An 18,324-nucleotide genomic window follows, 5' to 3' on the forward strand; every position below is an offset into this window, starting at 1 on the left:
TGTAAAAATCCTGTGCCTGCAGCAAGCATGACGTGAAAAGAGGTTTCTGTCACTGCCTGGGTTCAAATCCTCCCTTGGACACTTATTGATCAGCTCCGTGACCCCAGGCAAGTCACTTCTGAGCCTCCTTCTCTGTCCAGTAAGACTGGAAACTAATCCATGGAGTTTTTCTTAAATGGTTAAAAGGGGTCTCAGGTCTCCTAATGCCATCCCTCCCTTTATCACAGCCCACAAGTAGTGGTCAGCCACTGCCTGGAGACCTCCAAGGAGGGGACCCCCTGCTTCCAGAGCAGCCGTTCCTCATGGAGAGTGATCACCCCAGGAATCTTCCCTGGCATCCAGCCCAGACTGCCTCCTTTGTCAGGCATCCCCTCTCTGCCCAGGATGGCACCCTCTTGGGCCCTCCCCGACACAGCACGTGTAAAGGGTTCGACAAACCTTAGGGTGCTCTATGAACGCTATTGGGGCTTCTCCATCACCCTCGCCAGACGGCTCCCATTTCTCCCCCGCAGTAGAAGGGTCTCCCTTTGTGACTCCCCGTCCCTCCTGGACCAGCTTCCCTGCACAGTGCTGGTTCGTGGGCTCCTGTCCCCCATTCCTCCCACCCCCACATCTGGGGACAGGTCTGCCCCCATTCTCCTTTGTTTGTCAGGGACAGACCCTGGCAGGAAGGACTCTCTCCCCCTACATCCTCCCATCATCCCCACCCCACGACTCGGTTTCTCCTCCTTAGCAAGAAGCAACTCTAAATTCTTGCTGGCTCCTTCCCTTGTGAAGGATGAGATGCCCACAAAGGCCACTGAGCCACTGGGCTTCTGGCAGAGAGGGATGTCCAGCAGGTGCCACTCATCTGTGCCTTAAGGCAGGCGAGGCCCCAGCCCTGGGCAGCCCAGGTCTCCATCTCTGTGCCAAGCATGGGGCTTGGGCAGTCCACAGGCAGAGGGGGGGAGTGATTTCATGGCGGTTCTGTTGATGGGTAAGTTGGGCCGGATGGTGCCTGGGACCCTTCTACTTCTCAAATTCTGGGGTTCTGGGCTCCTCCTACTTATATGGAAGCTGCTGAGGACGGGGATTATCCCAGTCTGGTCTTTGTCCTTTTAGAGCCTGGCACGCAGGAGGCATTAAATAAATGTTCTTTGCTTGTCAGGGAAGGGAGTGGCCCATGGTCCTCTTTGTCATTCTGTGGCATTATCAGGTTGAGTCACCAAGCCTTTATTAAGCTCTTACTGTGTGCAGGGCCCCATACTAAATCCTGAGAAGGCAAAGGAGCCCTTGCCCTGGAGGAACAGACAGCTGCCTCCCAGAGGAGAGAGACAACTGGGGAAGACACCGGGAGGGAAGGGAGGTGGCCGTGGAAGGCTTCCGGCCAGGAGGGAAAAAGGCCACAGAAACCTTGGAGGTAGGAGGAGCAGTGAGGAAGCGAGGATCCCCTGAAGAGACATATTAAGCACCTGCTGTATGCTGAGCACTGTGCTAGGCACCAGGCACGCAGAGTCTCCAGGGTTTTCTGTCCTACCTTACTGACCCCTTGTCTGAGATCATGGACTAAGCTGACCCTGCTGGGACCTGTCTAAATACGAGGGCTGAGTCAGGAGGGGAGTCAGTTGTTAAATCTGTGCAAACATTGTACATGTGGTGGGAAGAACATGCAGGCACAGCCTTGTATCTCTGGCTCAGCATTTCAGCTTGGAAGGAGAACCCAAGGAACGCTGGCCGCGCCCCCATGAAGCAATCCCAAGGGTGGCCCCCCACCAGGGCCCCCAAGGGCCGGTTTCCCCTCCCGAGGTCAGAGGAGGTGCTTGGTTTTCTGGACACCTGAAGGCCACCGCTGGCCAGCAGTGTTTTCATTTGAAGTACAGCAGTAGTCCAGCCTGGTCCTGGGCCCTTGGACACAGTAGGCGTGGGGGTCTGCCTGGCCCTCCCTCCAGCTGTCCTGATAGATGGATGGGTTTAGGGCTCATCCCTCCTTCTCTCTGCCTGTCCAGCCTCCTGCTTCCCACCGTCTTTGCTCCAGTGTCTCTCAGACCTGCCCTTTAGGCCCCCAGCTCCCAGGCACGTTGGCGAGCCATCCCTCCCACTGCCCTTCCCAATGAGACTTCCCTGAAACCAGAGATTCAGCCCAGATCCAGCCATCCTGTGGACAGCTCTTCTCTGGGGCCAGGCCTAGTCATTCTAATGATGGTACATACATTCATTACCGTATAGCCACGAAACAATGACAGACTGGGGGCCTGCCCAGACTGTTTGTCCCTAAGCAGAAGGCCCCCATAGTGCTGGGCTTTTGGAGTTCTAGTCACCTTCATCAGTAAACCCCTTTGTCCCCCCAGCCCCATCTACACTCATTCCTGACTTCCTGCTTCTCCTCTGCCCTGGGAAAGACGCCGCATCTAAGCTTCCTAAAACTGTACAATTGGGATGAATGGACATAATCTCAGGATGGTAGGGACCTGAGGCCCCTCCCAAAGGCCTCTCCCCCATCTTGCCCTGGGGTCCTGAGGAGCATTTGGGTGGACAGAGAACCTGGGACTGGTCTGAGAACAGTCTTTGGAGAGGCGAGTACCCAGAGCTGGGGTATCCCAAGCAGGGGGACTTTACCTGGCCTCTGGCAATGGCCTTCTGCTCATGGGATTTCAGGATGATTGGTTTCCCTGGCAATCCTAATGTATTTTATTTTCTGCATTAAAAACCTGATTCTGAGAAGGAAGAGGACCCTAGGCTTGATAGGATGAAACCCCCAAGGTGGCCACACACAGAAAGATGAAGGGCCCCCAGGCTGGAGGAAATCCTCCTTCTAACACGGCTTGGGCTAGGTGCCTCTGAGGTCAGTCGGTCAACAAACATTGAGTGCCTCTTATGTGCCAGGCGAGATGGTCTTTGACCTCAGCGACCTCACAGACACATGCACATAGAGATATGGACAGAGCGGCTGGAAGGTTGAGGAAGAGGTGAGGCCCCAGCAGTTGGGGGTGGAGGACCGGGCCAGACTGAGAATGGCCTCCTACTCCAGCAGAGTTCCCCAGGCCCTGGGACTGAACCTTATGTCAGCTCTGGGTCGAGGAGCCTTGGCTGGGAGCTGGGGCACAAGCGGTCACCCACAAGGTGGGGGAAGGGCCGCAGCTATTGTCCACAGAGCTTCTTGACCCGACCTGCCCAGTCCAGGAATGTCTGGTTCACCGACGCCTGTCCCCTGGCTCTGCCCACTCTCATGAAGCTTCCCTCTCTGGCCTCGCTTGCCCCCTTGTCGATGGTCACTCTTGGGCCACTCTCTGCCTCCCAGTCTCCACTGGAGCCACTTCTGCAGGCCAAGCTGGCTACAACCTGGGCCTCCTGATCCTCAGGCCGGGGAGCCCCCCATTCCTCCCTCCGGCCAGACCTCGAGACTATCCTTAATGCGTTCCATATGCTACATATGAAGCACAGTTTAGAAAGTGCTGAGGTTGGCAGTGGCTGTGGCCTGGACACCACGAGAGGCGCCGGGCTTCCCTGGCCCGTCTCCAGCCGATCTGTTTGTTGGGAAGGTCTTGAGGTGGAGAAGTTAACCGAGACTTTCCATTTTACAAACCAGCCCGCAGCTTCTCCTTCATCTGGCTTTGCTGACTTAAGCCTCCTGCTTGGGGGGAAGCTCAAGCCCCCCGGCCACAAGGCATCTGGTTTGGCACTTTCAGTGGGAATGGAAACCCTGACGGGCCCCAGCTCTGAGAAGAGCCTTGTCCTTGGAAAGGGAAGGGGAGCTCCCTGCTCCCTCCACCCCAGGCTGCCTGGCTCGCCTGCAGGACCTGGTGTGGGTGTAGGGGGCCTCCATCCCATCTGCCTTTCTCAGTGCAGCCCCCTCTGTGTCCCAGGCTGCTTGGCTCGCCTGCTACACCTTGTGTGGGGGTCCTCCATCCAGTCCACCTTCCTCGGTGCAGACCCTTCTGTGTCCTGGGCTGCCTGGCTCACCTGCTGGACCCCATGTGGGCGTGGGGGGCCTCCATCCTGTCTGCCTTCCCTGGTATGGCCCCTCTCTTCTTCCTCCTCAGAATTCAACAAGTCCTTCCCCACAGGTGTACACTACTGCAGCATTTAGGGGAGAGGTAACTCCTTCCCAGTGTGGCTTCAGGCCTGTTCAACCCTCACTGTTGCCCCTTGATCCCACCCCATTGCCCCACTCCCTCATTCTCTTGGGCTAGAAGCAAGGGCAGCTTTAGAACCCACGGTCCACACCCAGTGGTGTCCCTGCCCCCCTCACAGTTGCCAGGTGCGGTGGTGCCACCTTCTCCCTCCCCATCGCGCCCCTCCTTCTTCCTCCAGCTGCCCAGCGCACAGATCTGATCCCAGGCCCTTTCCTTAAAATACAGATTCCTCAGTTTGGCACCTAAAGCCCTTCCTAATCTCTTCAGGCTGACGCCACTTTAGCCAAACTGACCCATCTGCTGTCCCCCCCACCCCCACCCCACAGGCCCTTCCATCTCAAGCCTCTGCCCAGCCTGTCCTCCCGGCCCTGCCTGACAAGGCTCGGCTTGGGTCCCTGCTGGCCATGGCGTCAGGCCCTACACCGCCCCATCGCTATCTGTGGGTGTCCCCAGAGCCACGTACCCAGCCCCCTCCCTTGTGGCTCCCTTCATAGTAATGAAATCCCAGGCAGCATTTATAGAGTGCTTCTGGTATGCCTGGTGCTGTGCTGAGGGAGGGGCTCTTTGCATGCCCATTTTATGGAAGAGGAAACAGGCCTTCAGAGGTGATGCCAAGAAGGCAGTGGAAGCATGATTCGTGTCACCTGCTGGGGCAGGGGCAGGGGGCTCTGCCCCAGAGGGGATCCCCAGGCCCTGGACAGAACCATTCTCCTCCACCAGAGCCATAAGGCTCAGCCTCACTTATGCCCCTGGACATGCACTGTCGGCAGGGTTCGAGTGCCACTGCACACCTCCCCTCCCACCACTCCCCACCTCCAAGGCCATTTCCTCACCTGTAAAATGAGATGCGCTTGGCATGCCCCTCATTCCACCAGTCGAGAAGTGGCCGAGGGGAGCTTGCTCCAGCCACGGAAGGCCCTTCTCAGTGCTTGCTGACAGACTGACTGATCCCCAGCCTCCTGTGGCAGATAAAAGTCAGCCCAAAATACTGAGAGCCACCCCCTCAGGGACCCGAGTCATGTATCGGCCAGTGGCGAAGACTCAACCCCTTTGGGCCCAGGAGCCGTTCCTCCAGAGGGCATGGGCCAGGGAACTTTGGGGGCTACAGGAAGAAGAAGTCATTTGGAAACAGTTTCCTTTCTTTTCCTGTACAGGAGAAACACCCTGCCGTGGTGCAGCTCCCAGGAGGCCCTGCCGCAGACTCGATGGCGCTTCAGAGCCCCCGTGTGCCTGGGTGAGTCCACAGCCGCAAGGCCGGCCAGCCCCTTCCTGGCGACACCGCCAGTGCGGCCTCATCTGGGTCCCTCCGACTCTGCACAGCTGATTCTGTTCCTCCTGTGTCCCCCCGTGCCATGGTGCAGTCATTCTTTAGCCCAGGCCCTCATCCCCCCACACCTGGACCCACAGAAGCCCCCAGGGGTGCCAGCCCCTCCCCACTCAGCCTTCCTCTTCTCACGGGCCAAGGGATTTCCCTCAAGGGTAGCTCTGGCCATTCTGGCTCCGCTTCCTCTGGGACCCAGCGGATTTTTCTGATCGGCTTTTCCAGCGGAGCCCCTCCCTCCCATTCCCTGCCTTCCATGTCACCCCATCCTGTCTCCCCATTCCCTCCATGTGCACTGCTTTGGGACTTGGCTCTTTGGGCACCTCCACCAAGTCCTTGCGCCCTGGGAAATCTCATCCTGCATGATGGTGCCCTCTGACCCTGCCTCTAACCCTGGGTCTCCTGTGTCTTGGGTTGACCTGTGGGTGTGGCGTGGTCTTCTGGAAGATAGGGACCATGTCCCAAGCACTTGGTGGGCGGGGCTGGAATACACACTGCTTGGTTGGTTGGCTAACCCCCTGGTGGACCCACCGTGCTCTGAAGACTGACCTAGCCAAGTTCAGAAGCCTTCCTCATCAGCTTGTCCAGCAGGACCAAGCTCATCATGGTCCATGCACCGAGGGCCTATCCAGGGGCTGCAATCTGCATGAGTGGAGGGAGGGCCCCCTCCCCCTTCTGGGAGGCTGAGGATGAACAAAGGGCTTGTGACAGGTGGGTGGGGACAGAAGTTAGTGCCTCTGGGGGCTGGGAGAGGCCCTCCGAGCCATTCCCAATGGTCCAAACTCTACCCCTCACAGATTTGAGCTTGTGGTCGTGTGGACGGTGAGCATAGATGAAGAAGGGAAGGTTCTGCCCAAGCTGGACCTTCTAACAAAAATCCCAGAGCAAGGTAGGGCTCTAAGCCCCAGGGCCTCCCATCTGGCCTGGTCCTTCCCCCATGACTTTCGCCCAGAGCTGCACATCTTCAACACCAGGTTATTTCTTGTCCTGCAAGGCCACGAGATGGGCCTTGATGTTCCCTTAACCTTAACCCCTCCCATTCCCCACTCGAGGCCCCAGTGTAGACAAGAAGTGCCCTTTAGAATGTGTCCGTTCAATCCGTGGTCTCTTCCTGAAACGCTGAGGCTTCATTTTACAAACGTGCCCTCAAATCTGGGCCCAGGGACCGGCCTGTGTGTCTTTCCCCTGGCTCCAGGGTGATGAGGGTGAAGCCTCACTGACCAGGGGAGGGGCTTCTGCATGCATGGAACAAGGGGAGGTGGGAAGACACCCAGGCCAGCAAAGACCCAGCCCACCTCCAACCCCCAAGGGCCAGCAGCCCCCCAGTCCTCCTCAGAACAAGCAGGACACCCTCCATTTTTTCTCTCCCTGTTCGTCTGCCCAGTGTGTGCAGACCCATCCCCAGTCAGTCCCTCCTCCCTGACCACACTCACCACCCCATGAGCAGGTTCTGGGAGCTGTGGTCCCACCTGGCTCAGGCTGAAAGACCGTTGCTAAAGGCACGTCTTGGTGTTCTGCTTTTCCCCCTACAGCCCTGACCCTGGACGAGGAGGTGGTGGCTCGAGCCCCCCGCTGCTTCCGGACCCTCCTGCCGCTGCTGGGCATAGAGGCTGCCATCGAAAGCCTTATTCAGCTGCTGTGCACAGAAGAATGAAGAGCGCTCCTCTGGCCAGACTGGCTGTGTTGGAAGGTTCTTTAATGAGGAATCTGCTCTTGGAGCTGACAGTTATAATGAATAGAAACATTTGCGATTCTCCATTTAGAAACCAAACCCTCCTCCATGCTCTGTACAAGTATGGCACGTGAGAGAAATCGTCATGACGGGAAAAATAAATAGAGCCACTTAAATAAAAAGCGAGAGGCCCGCTAGTGTACGTGACAAAGAAGCTGAGCGTCGGCATCGCGCCGCAGTGGTCGTGTGTCCCTAACGTTTTCTAAACCCCGGGATTCTCGAAATACGAGTGAGTCCATTCCAGGGGGCCTGCAGGTCCGGGCTCCAGCTACCTCTCAGGCCAGGCCGGGGCCGCCCCCCTCCCGGGCGCGCTCACTGGGGCCTCTCACCACCACAGAACCAGTCCCCGTAGGCTGGATGTTCCTCCGGCCCTCCCTTCTCACCACAGAGGCCGCTGAGGGCTGGCCCGCCACGGTGCAGTCAGTCACCAAAACGGCCTCTGGAGCCCATGCTTTGCCCACCCCTCCTTCTCACCCGAAGGTAGCAGTGACCACAGGCCACAGTCCAGCAAGGGGGTGGGTGTTGGCCCTTAGATGGTCTCTGCCTCTCCCCAGACACACGTGGGGCCCGGGGAAAACCCAGCTGCCGATGGAGTCAGAGCACAAGAATCGGTCAGTGTGTATGGAGGAGCAAGAGGTCAGTGTGGGAGGGCCCACCTGGGCTGGGACTCATTTCAATCCTGACTTGCCCACCTGGAGAGAGCAGCCCTCAGAAAACACGGGCTGCCCTGGCCCATGCCCAGGGGCTTGGCCTGACCTTAAGAAATCTCATTCCTTCTTGGCTGACCATGGAGCCTCGCAAATCCCTGACTGCTCTCCAAAGGCAGGTGAGTTCTGAACCTACAGAAAACACCTCGGGGGAATGGCTGCCAGCCAGAGGGGAAGGGTCTCCCTCATGGGCGTGTCTAGGCCCAGGCAGAACCACAAGGGGGCACAGGGATCGATCCAGATTCACATTACTCAGGGCACGGTATCCACACAAGACTCTCTCTAGGCTTAATGAACAGACCTTCCCTGAAGAGGATCACCGTCAAGGAGGAGAGGGCTGGCTCCTCTGTCCCCAAGAGGGACATCGATATTCAGCCAGCCCCAAGCTTAGCACACACGGGTTCAAGATCACAGGCGAGGCGGCGGCCCTAGAGAGGAGCCTTGTCCAGGTGGGGCCCCACCCCTCACAGGCCCAAGGTGGGGTGGGCACGGAGGAGGGGACTCCAGGCACAAGTTGAGGCTCTCCCGGCCTAACCTGAGAGCCAAGAGGGAGCAGCCAATTGCCCGTTACGAAGCACACAAACCTTCCAACCACAAATTCACCTCCTTGTAAAGGAGTTCAAGCCTCGATGCTGGGTCTAATTAGAAAAGAAGCTTGATCTGAAAACAAAACCCTCAAGAGAATAAATGCATTTGGGGGCTTCCAAACGCCCCAGCTTCACCATCTTGGCCGTAATTTTCAATAGCAGCACGTGGGAAATCACCCACCACCTCCCCCTGCACCCAAGCCCACCGATCAATAGGAAACCAGAGACCCCCGGTGGCGGCCGGGCCCAGGCCGCTCAGGGGGTCTCAGGGGCTGCCCCTCGGTGCAGGGACACGCAGCAAGCGCCACCGCAGGCGCGGGGCAGAGACAAGGGCACTTCTGGGAGGGGGCAGGGGACAGAGGGCAGCAGAGGAGCGGAGCTCTGTGGGAAGTTCATGCCCTAGTTTATCAGGGAACAAAGTCCAGTCGGATTCCCCACTGCAGCCCCACAGGTGACGAGGGGAGCCCCCGCCACCAGGCTGCAGCAGGTGGATGGCCCAGCCCTCACCCACAGGCCACGCATTCCTTCAGGTGCTCCTGTTCATCTCTGAAAGGCAATCCCACTTCCAGTGTGGTCAGAGCAAAAACATTCACAGCCTAACTTCCCTGGCCCCGCTGCCGCCCTGCCCCAGCTGGCTCCGCCCAGGCCAGCCGCTACACCTTGTGCAGAACCAGGGTACAGTCCTCAGGCTCGGCGAGCAGGCCCGCCTTCACTGGCTCCTTCTTGGGGGGCGCATTCTTCAGGTAGTAGCTGACGATCTTGCCATCGAGCTTGTGCTGATGCGGGATGCTTTCGTAGGGCTTGAGGTCCAGATCGAGGACGGAGACGGAGAAGGTAAATCTGGCCCTCGATGAGGGGATGACAGGGCGCTGGTCAGAGCTATGGACACAGAAGGTGGGGTTCAGCACAGTTAGAAGCCCAACCCCCCACGTGTCGTCACACCAAGGATGTCAGCAGCACACACCAGTGCTTACAAAATGCTTCTCGGGCCGGGCTGCTCCTCAGCAGCTCCATGCAAGGCCTCAGATCTGAAGCCCTCAGAGGTCCGAGGCTCTGCTCAAGATCACTGTCCCCTCCTCAGGCATGAGACCACCCCCCCATCTGCCCAACATCACCTCCTCAGGAGCTCAGAGCAGGGAAAGAGGGATGAGCAAAGGGAGCTAAAACCTGGGAATGGCCCCCCCAGGCTCCCTCCCCCAAGGGGAACCACCAGTGCCTGCAGACTCCCCTGGCCAGAGCATGTGGCCAGTAAGTGGCCTCAGCTGCCATGGTCCTCAGAGGCCGGGCTCGAGCAGGCTCTCTCTGCGGTGGACAGGCCCTCACTGGTTTACTCAGGGCCCTGGTGTGATCTCAGAAATAGAGCAGAACTGAATCCCGGGGCCAGCATCCCCATGACCTGCCCTGTCCATCTGATGGTTGCTGGTACCCTGAGGACCCTGCATCCTTCATGCCCTGGCCAGATAGGCAGCTAGGCTGGCAGCAGGGCTGTCCTGGGGACAGCGAGCTCTCACATCCCCTCTTCCCTCCCATGGCTCAAAGCCTCCTCCCCCACAGATCCCAGCCAGCTTGGGGGGGCCCCTGGGACCCTCACCACTCATCTTGCAGACAGGGTGACAGCGCGATCATGATGGAGCAGTCCTTGGCAGTCATGGCCACTCGGTATTGCTGGACCTGGGCAACAGGAGGAAGGATAGGGTGAGCGACGGTCTCGGGCCATGGGCAGCCCTCAGACCGGCAGCCCCAGAAACAAGCATCGGGGCCAAGTGCTGACCTTAAGCAACCCCATTCCGCCATGCATGGGCAGCATCCTGAGGCCCTCCTGCCCACTCAGATGCTGGCAATACCCCAAAAAAGGACAGGATGTCCCCTTTAAGACCCATGACACCTTGATGTCCCCAGCTCCTCAAAAATGGGAGAAACTCTGGGTCTGTGGCCATACCGAGAACAGGGAGGAAAACATTGGTACATGACAAACACAGCATGCCCCAGGCTGCCCAGCCTTACGGGCATGGAACAAATACATCACTGGCTTTGGAGGAGGAACCAGGAAGGAAATGGCATCACTTCCCAGGAGCTGAGCATTCGAATCACACTGGGGGGTTAGGGAAAGAGTACCCACCTACCTGTGCCTTCCCCTCCAGCCACCACCAAGCAACCAAAAATCGGGGTCCTCACACTAAGGGGAGTCCCCCCATGCCTCCAAACTCCAAAGAGAACCTCTCGCCCCAAATGCAAACAGCCGCCCCCAGGGGGGCTCAGCTAGAGCCCCGTCTCCACGGCCTCTTCCACCTGCCCCAGGCTGAGTTGCTCGGGCCTGGGCCTTGCTCTTCTCCTTCCTCCTCAGGGAGCCCTCAGTGCAGGCCCCAGCTCCACATCTCACTGTCCTGTCCCAGGCACAGCTGCTCCCCTAGTGGGACCCCAACCCAGCGGCCCATCCTCTGATCCAAGGCCCCCAGGCCCACTGTAGTCACCCAAGTTCAGTTCCTTAAACATGCCATCGTCATGGCTGCCGCTCTGTTACCAGACCGACACCTCTTCAAAGTCACTGGAGCTGGGCAGTCTCAGATAATCTGGGCGCCCCAGAGGGTGGCCCAGGCTCGCTGCTGGTCACTCCCCGTGGGGACATATGTCAGCAAGCAGAAGCAGCCCCAGAGCATCGAGGGCACTGGAGACCACAGCCCCCAATCTAGACCAGAGCTACGGCATGGCTCCAGGGGCCATGGCCAGGAGCGCCATGCAGGCTTTGGCCTATGTCCCAGTGGCCCATCTTTGCTACCACACTTCTTCAGCCCTGACAGCCCCCAGAGGGTCCTCGGGGTCCTCTGCAGCTGTCTGGGCCTTTTTTCTTTAGGAGAAAGGTCTGGACCTACCCCGCTAATGTGCCCTAAGGGAGGCCTATAAAGAAAAGGGCCTTCTGCCCGCAAGGGAGGCAGGGAGGCCAGGTGAGAAGTAGGCAAGCACTGATGAAGTGCCTACTGTGTGCTGGGTACTAGGCTAAGCGCTTTACAAACATCATCTCCGGGAGGGAGGTGCCGTCATGAGCCGCACATCCAGAGACATTCGGCCATTGAGCATCTGAGGCCAGATTCAGGGAAAGGTGGCCTGGGAAGGCAGGTTGGGGGCGAGGTGTCTGACAACCCAGTGGACCCCCACTGGCCATCAGCTCCTGGGCCTGAGCTCTCGGAGTGGGAAGGGGGAGCTTAAAGCACCGGTATTCAACTGCCGGGCTGGGCTTGGTGCCCCGACCTCAGCAGGATCACGTGACAAAGCCCGTTACCTTTGTCAGGGCGTAGGCCAGGGTCCCATCATCTTCCGTGGAGAGGTCGTGGAGCTTCTGGTAAAAGGCTTCGTTGTAAGGTCCATCTATCTGGAGCAGGTCCCTGAGGAAGAGGAGGAACAGATGACTCACCCCAAGACTCCCGGCCTTCACCCACACAAGGGGAAAGGGATCCCAGGGTGAGGGGTGGGCTCAGAGGAGCAGAGAGAGGAGGGGGCAGCAATGCTGAAAAGGCTCCCCCCACAGAGGTGCTCACCCTTTTCCAGCCCAGCTCCCTCCCCTAGAGAAAGCCGAGGTCCCTGGGAATTCACCGTGGCACAGCTGGCGGGGTCCTGAATGCCAAAGTGGGAGTGGCGGCTTGGAAAAGGAAACAGCCCTGGACTGGATTTAGGAAGACCAGCCTGGCATACGTACTGGCTGGCCGACCCCAGGGGTCGTCCCTTGGTCTGCCTTGACTTCCCCATCTCTAAAACGGGGAGTGGGGCTACAAAGGCTCCCTCCAGCTCTGATCTGACGCCAAGAGTAAATGACCCAATCAAAACATAAGGAAAACGAGTGTGGTTCTGGCGTGGAAGGACGAAGGCCTGTGCTGGCCTCAGAGGAGGGGGAGATGGAATGGATGAGAGACAAGGGGCGGTGACAGAGAGGGAGCGTATAAGACGAGGTGCGTGGTGGGACCAGAGGCAGAAAGGAGGAGTCAGGGCAGGTGCAGACAGAAGGGCACCATGGGCAGAAAGGAGTCCAGGGTCAGCTGCCCCCCCACAGTCCCAGAGGCGGTGCCCTGCACCCTGGGTACCCGGGGGCAGCAGCAGAAAGGCAGGACAGTAGAGGGAGGAGGGGGAGCAGAGCCATAAGGGGCTGGAGGACAGAGGCAAAGCCCCCGGTGCAGGGGGTCAGCAGGCCACAGGGAGGCGTGGGGAGGCAGGACCAGTTTCAGCCCTGGCACTGAGGACAACGCCTGGCAACCCCCGCCTTGCAGCCCCCCTCCCCCTCCCTGGCAGCAGGCAAAGCTGGAGCAACAGTGCCCTCATGTGGCCGAAGGGTGAATGAACAGAAGGCCATGGGGATTGGCCAGCCCAGGGGCAGGGCCACCTCTCCTTCGGCCCCTAGATTCCCGCAGGCCTGCCAAGTGCCCTGGCCACTGCGTCACACCACCCCTCTGTTTTCTGATCTGGTCTGGAGCAAGGAGAGACGAGACCAGACGCACCCTTGCAGGGCACACAAGGAGGAGTCCCTCTGTCTGTCCAGGCCCCCACCAGACCAGGCCCGACGCCCTCACACCGCTGGGGGGCAACCAAGGCCAAGTGCACCCTACCTCTCCTCGGGAAACTCCTGCAGGTGGCGCTCGACGCGGCAGTAGAGCGGGTAAAGGCCCTCGATGTCCAGGAGGTCCAGCATCTGGGCCTGCAGAGTTTTGTAGAGCAGACAGCCCCTGGGCAGCCCCGAGCCCTCCGCGTGGCTTTTCCCTACAAAACAGGAGACAGGCACAGCAATGAGCAGCTAGCCCCAGATGGGCGAAGCCAAGGGACGGACTGCCCGCGGCCAGCACTTCCCTCCTCCCTACCGCACGGCCCTTGGACCACACCCACAGTGTCCATTCCAACCCAGCAGCCCCATCTGCCCCATCTGCCCCACTGGCCGGGCTGTGCTCCCTGGGAGCCGGCATCATCGCTCTGGGCCCGGGCCCTGGCACTCTCCCACACCTGCAATGCCCGGACCCTTCCCGGCCTCACAGAACGCCCTCCTCTCCGAGCCATGGGTCCAGGGCTGCCCGCACGAAGCCTTCCCTGTCTGGCCCACTGCCTGGCACCTCCCTAACACGGAGAGAATGCATAACTCCGAGAGCAAATTTCGTTCATTTTGGGCATCTGTACCCTGAGCAGCAAGCACAGGACGTGGCCTCCGGAGGTGCTCGGTGGGCACTTATTTGCCATGCTGTCTCCTGACCCTTCCCTCACACATCCAAGGGTTTTCTTCCCAGATGAGCCACATTCTGTTTCATAATGCACACTGAGAAAACGGTGGGACCCTCCCAGCAATGCGGCCACCTTCATGATTTCACAGCGGGCCAAGCCAACGAGCATTTATTAATCAGCTACTGTGGGCCAGGCACTGTACTAAGTGCTGGGGAGCTGGGGACGGACCAAGGCCATCACAGCCCTCCAGGATTGCCCAATGGTCTGGAAAGCCACCACTGCAGAAGCACGATGACGGCCGGTCCTCGGTCCTCACTTCCCCACAGTATCCAGCTTCTCCCTTACCGTCCTATGGGGCAGCTGGGTGATGCAGTGGGCAGCGCTCTGGGCCAGGCAGCACCTGCCTCCCAGAGCTGTTGTGTGGCTCAGAGATCAGAATTGTAAAAGGGATAAACCACATTCCCATGCCTGCAGCTCCGCTAGCATTAGAAAAGCAACCACAGAAACTCCCTTGACTCAGTGTCCCTAGTGGTTATCTCTGATCTAGTTAAAACTTGTCAGATGTTCAATGTCATGCCTCCTATGTCCTCATGCGGGAAGCAGCCGCACTGCTCTCCTGGAGCTCCAGGGCCTGGCCCAGCCCGCCCTTGGCTCAGACAGAGAGCAGTGCCCAGAGCAGCTAGAAGGGAAATGCGCACTTGTCAAGCCTTCCACTCTCCTTCAGAATAGAAGGACCGCCCCCCCCCCACTTCCTTCAATCTGAATTGGTCCGTCCTTCTGGTCTGGACCCACCCCAGTACCTTTGGGAAACGGGAGGCTGGGATCCAGCCCTCCAGCACACAGTCATTCACACACACACACACACACACACCCACCCACCACCACCACCATACAAATCACTAGCATTCAATCAACCAAGACACATCTATTAAGCACTCACGCTGGGCCACACTGTGGCTGTGCGAAGCAGGGTTACACATGGGAAGGCAGAGGCGGAAAGTCAAGAGATCACAGTTAGCCGGGGGCGCCAGAGCACAGAGTGCTGGGCCTGGAATCTTCAGGAAGACTTATCTTCCTGAGTTCAAATCCAGCCTCAGACACCAACTACACATGTGACTCTGGGCAAGTCACTGAACCCTGTTTGCCTCAGTCCCTCATCTGTAAAATGAGCTGGAGAAGGAAAAGGGGAAGCCCCTCCAGCATCTCTGCCAAGACAACCCCCAAAGAGGCACGAAGGGTTGAGCATGACTGAACAAGGGACTTGGACTTCTTGGGCATGGAGGTGATGGCCAAGCCAAGGGCATGGCCAACCCTGGGTGTGGCTGGGGTGGGATGGAAGGCCAGCTCTGGGCATCTGAGGCAGAATCAATATGCTGAAGTCCCCCAGGAGGAGGGCCAGAGCTGGGGACGTGAGCTGGGGGGTCTGCAGACAGCAGCTGCCAGCACTCAGACAGGCGGGAAGACATGAACAGCAGGGACCTCACTGGAGGAGGTTACTGAGTGATAGAGAACCTGAAGGCCAATGGAGAGGGAGCAGGGGTTACCCGACCCCCCTCTTTGACCCGAGAGCTGAGGACAGTGAGGGCATGGCCAGGACCGCAGAGGGACGCAGGGGGCTGCGTCATCGGGGCAGCCAGGTGTCAGACAGAACCAACAGGTGGAAGGATGGGGAGAGGTTGGATCCTGACATGCAAAGCATTGATAAGCCCTCTGTGTAGCAGCAAAGACCGGGAAGAGAAAGCCGATGGTGACTGACGGGGACAGCAGCCGAGCGCAGGACAGGGAGCCCAGGGGTCAGAGCAAGTCACAGCTAGGGATGGCCCCCAGGGCGGACCAAGTCAGCGAGGGACGGGGGACGTGTAATAAGGGGGGGCAGAAGCCTTACCATTTCTCAGCAGCTCTTTGCTGAAGGGACTCGCTTCACAGCAGCTCCTCCCCTGCAAGGCGGGGACCACCTTCATGTCCCCCGCCCGGCACTTGTCCGTGCTGCTGAGCAGGGTTAGCGTGATCACTTGGATGAGTTCCTTAATGATGGTCCTGGTGCAGTGCGGCCCGCCCACCAGCCCATTGGAGGGGTAGAAGAAGGGCTTCAGGTGGCCGGCTAGCTCATTCCAGTCCGCGGCTGAGTCCCGGCGGTCCCCGCAGCCGTATATGAGCTCGCCATTCTGCCGAGAAACAGAAGGTGTGCGTGGGGGAGAGGCGCTCCTTTCCTCCTCCCTCTCCTCCCACCTCCCACCGAGAGTGACCTTTCCACCTTGTACACTGTTGGTCTCCACCGGCTTCAGGCAACTTAGACATCCCCGAACCTCTTTTACAGAATAAGGAAGATGAGAGAGCACAGGGCTCAGACTGGGCTAGAACCTGGGTCTTCTGGCTCAAAGGCATCAGTGTTCTCAGATGGCTAATTCTCCTAAAGCATCTGGACAGGACATTTCAAAGGATGAAATCCAAGCAACGGTGACGACAGAGAAGAATGAGAGACAACAGGCACACTGATGCACTGTTGGTGGAGCTGCGCACTGGCTTAGCCATTTTGGGAAACAGCGTGGTGCCATCCACCAAGGTTCAGAGAGAGCACAGAAAGAGGACACAGACCCTGCGCATGAAAACATGGAAACTGAGGGGTGGCCAACCAATGAGGTGCCGTGGCATGATGGGAGACTGTCGTGCTACAAGAAATGATGGAGGGGACGTGCCAAGGGAACAACTCAGAAATACCAGCGGCAGCACAAGAACTGAAAGACTCAAGAACTCTGAGCACGCGATGACCAAGCACGCCCTCCCCCAGGCTGCCAGGGCCTACACGGGGCAGAGGAGCTGGGCCTCAAGTCAAGGAAGCCTGAGTTCCAACCTCGCTTCACAGGGACTCCGGCCTATGCCTCAGTTTCCTCATCTGTAAACTGGGGCCAATAACCACACCCAGCTCCCAGCACCGCTGCGCCAGGCACACGAATGTTGGCTACTTGCATGACCCCAGAAAGTCTGCCCAGCCCCGGACCCAGGGGCCAGTGAGCCAGGCTTCGGCATCTGCTTTTTCTTTCTTTTTCACGGGGATGGGGAGGGGGGAGGGACAGGGGTGGATTTTTACAAACAGAAAAAGAACAAGTTTAAATTTCTTTAAATAGCTAATTGCCATTTTCCAGAAATCACATACAATTCAGCTTTCATGCGTATGTGAGAGAAGGATGGAGGGAGAAGGAAAAGGAGAGAAAGAAGGAGAGGAAGAGAGGGGAGGCCCCTGAATCCGACGTGCCACCATCTCTGCCCTAAGGCTGAGGCTCCCCTCCTCACACTACACTCTCCCCGGCTTTCCCCATGTGTCCCCTTAGCCCCCTTCGCCTCGTCCATTCCCAGGTGCCCGGGAGGCAGCAGGGACCTGGGCCCTGAGCCTATAGGAGTGGCTCTCCCAGCCAGGGTGGAGGGTGAGGGAGGGTCCGAGTTAAGATGGAGCCATGCCCCTTCCTGGAGACTGAGAGTAAGGCTGAGGTCCGCCACAGCAACAAGGCAGAAAGGGAAATGGGCAAATAAACAGGCAGAGAGCCAAGATAATCCCTTCTTTTTGTAAATGACACAATGGCCCATCTAGGGGCCACCAAAGAGCCAAGTGAAAAATGGACTGAGGACCATCCACCCAAGTCTTCAGCTACCAACCAAATCCAGCAGGAAGAGATGGAAAGAAAGAAATCCCTCCAAAATACTGGACCGACAGACGGCGTGCAGGACTTGGAAATCTGTCTACCAGGTGGCACCCAGGAACGCCACAAGCACGATTACAAAGCACTCTGCTCCTGGGTGGGCCGTGCCAACACGATTAATTTACGTATTCAGTGCCACAACAATCCAAGTGCCAGAGCATCGTCTTACGCAACTAGAAAAATGAATAACAAAATTCATCTGGGGGCCTGTATGGTCCAGAATCGCAAAGGAAATTTAAAAAGGTTTGGGAAAGAGAGGCCACCAGTGCCACACTCGGACTCGTTGGCACAACCGTTTGGTTAAAAACCAGAAAGGACAAGTAACAGAAGGAATCAGACACACAAACGAACGCCAAAGCCGGGCACGTGATGAGGTCCAGATCCTCACAAGGCCAAGCACTCTCTGACAAACTTTCTGAGAAAACTGGAAAACCATGGGGCTGAAATTAGAGCTCACCCAGCACGTCACACTGTGTAACAAGATAAGCTCCAGGGGCGGCTGGGTGGTGCAGTGAGTAAAGCACCGGCTCTGGAGTCAGGAGGACCCGAGTTCAAATCCGGCCTCAAGACACTTGACACATTTACAAGCTGTGTGACCTTGGGCAAGTCACTTAACCCCAACTGCCCCACCTTCCCCCCTCCAAAAAGAAAAAGGATAAGTTCCAAACGGATAGAGACTAAGACAGAAGAGGTGACATCACAAGCAAAGGAGATGAGCAAGGAAGCCGCCTTCCAGGCCTACAGAAGGGAAAGAATCCCTAACCCCACGAGAGAAAGCAGGGACCATGGGCGAGAAAACAAGCAGCCGCAATTCCATAATATCTCAGCGCGCCGTGCAAACAAAAGCGATGCAGCTAAGACTGGAAGATAACTGGGTAAAGGTCTCCCATCCAAGACATCGAAGGAATCGATTCAAATGCGTTAGAACGAGGGCCATTCCTGAGCTTAGACAAACGGTCAGTCGTGCTCAATGGACA

At 58.1% G+C, this 18,324-nt stretch overlaps 2 protein-coding genes across 2 annotated transcripts in view; one reads left to right on the plus strand and one right to left on the minus strand.

Moving 5' to 3' along the window:
* LOC118832343 (centromere protein P) overlaps nucleotides 1-7,127 on the plus strand; it is a 202,489-nt gene extending 195,362 nt beyond the window's left edge. The window contains exons 6-8 of the mRNA XM_036739699.1: nucleotides 5,267-5,346; nucleotides 6,231-6,322; nucleotides 6,966-7,127. Coding sequence (XP_036595594.1) covers nucleotides 5,267-5,346; nucleotides 6,231-6,322; nucleotides 6,966-7,087 — 294 coding nt within the window. The 3' untranslated portion in view covers nucleotides 7,088-7,127. The remainder of the gene's footprint in view (nucleotides 1-5,266; nucleotides 5,347-6,230; nucleotides 6,323-6,965) is intronic.
* The window catches only part of IPPK (inositol-pentakisphosphate 2-kinase), a 30,169-nt gene continuing 18,956 nt past the window's right edge, over nucleotides 7,112-18,324 (minus strand). Inside the window, exons 7-11 of the mRNA XM_036739700.1 lie at nucleotides 15,538-15,817; nucleotides 13,052-13,202; nucleotides 11,737-11,839; nucleotides 10,051-10,130; nucleotides 7,112-9,338 (exon numbers count right to left, since the gene is read on the minus strand). Coding sequence (XP_036595595.1) covers nucleotides 9,113-9,338; nucleotides 10,051-10,130; nucleotides 11,737-11,839; nucleotides 13,052-13,202; nucleotides 15,538-15,817 — 840 coding nt within the window. The 3' untranslated portion in view covers nucleotides 7,112-9,112. The remainder of the gene's footprint in view (nucleotides 9,339-10,050; nucleotides 10,131-11,736; nucleotides 11,840-13,051; nucleotides 13,203-15,537; nucleotides 15,818-18,324) is intronic.

Source organism: Trichosurus vulpecula, chromosome 9 (assembly GCF_011100635.1).
Source record: "Trichosurus vulpecula isolate mTriVul1 chromosome 9, mTriVul1.pri, whole genome shotgun sequence".
Lineage (NCBI taxonomy): Eukaryota > Metazoa > Chordata > Mammalia > Diprotodontia > Phalangeridae > Trichosurus > Trichosurus vulpecula.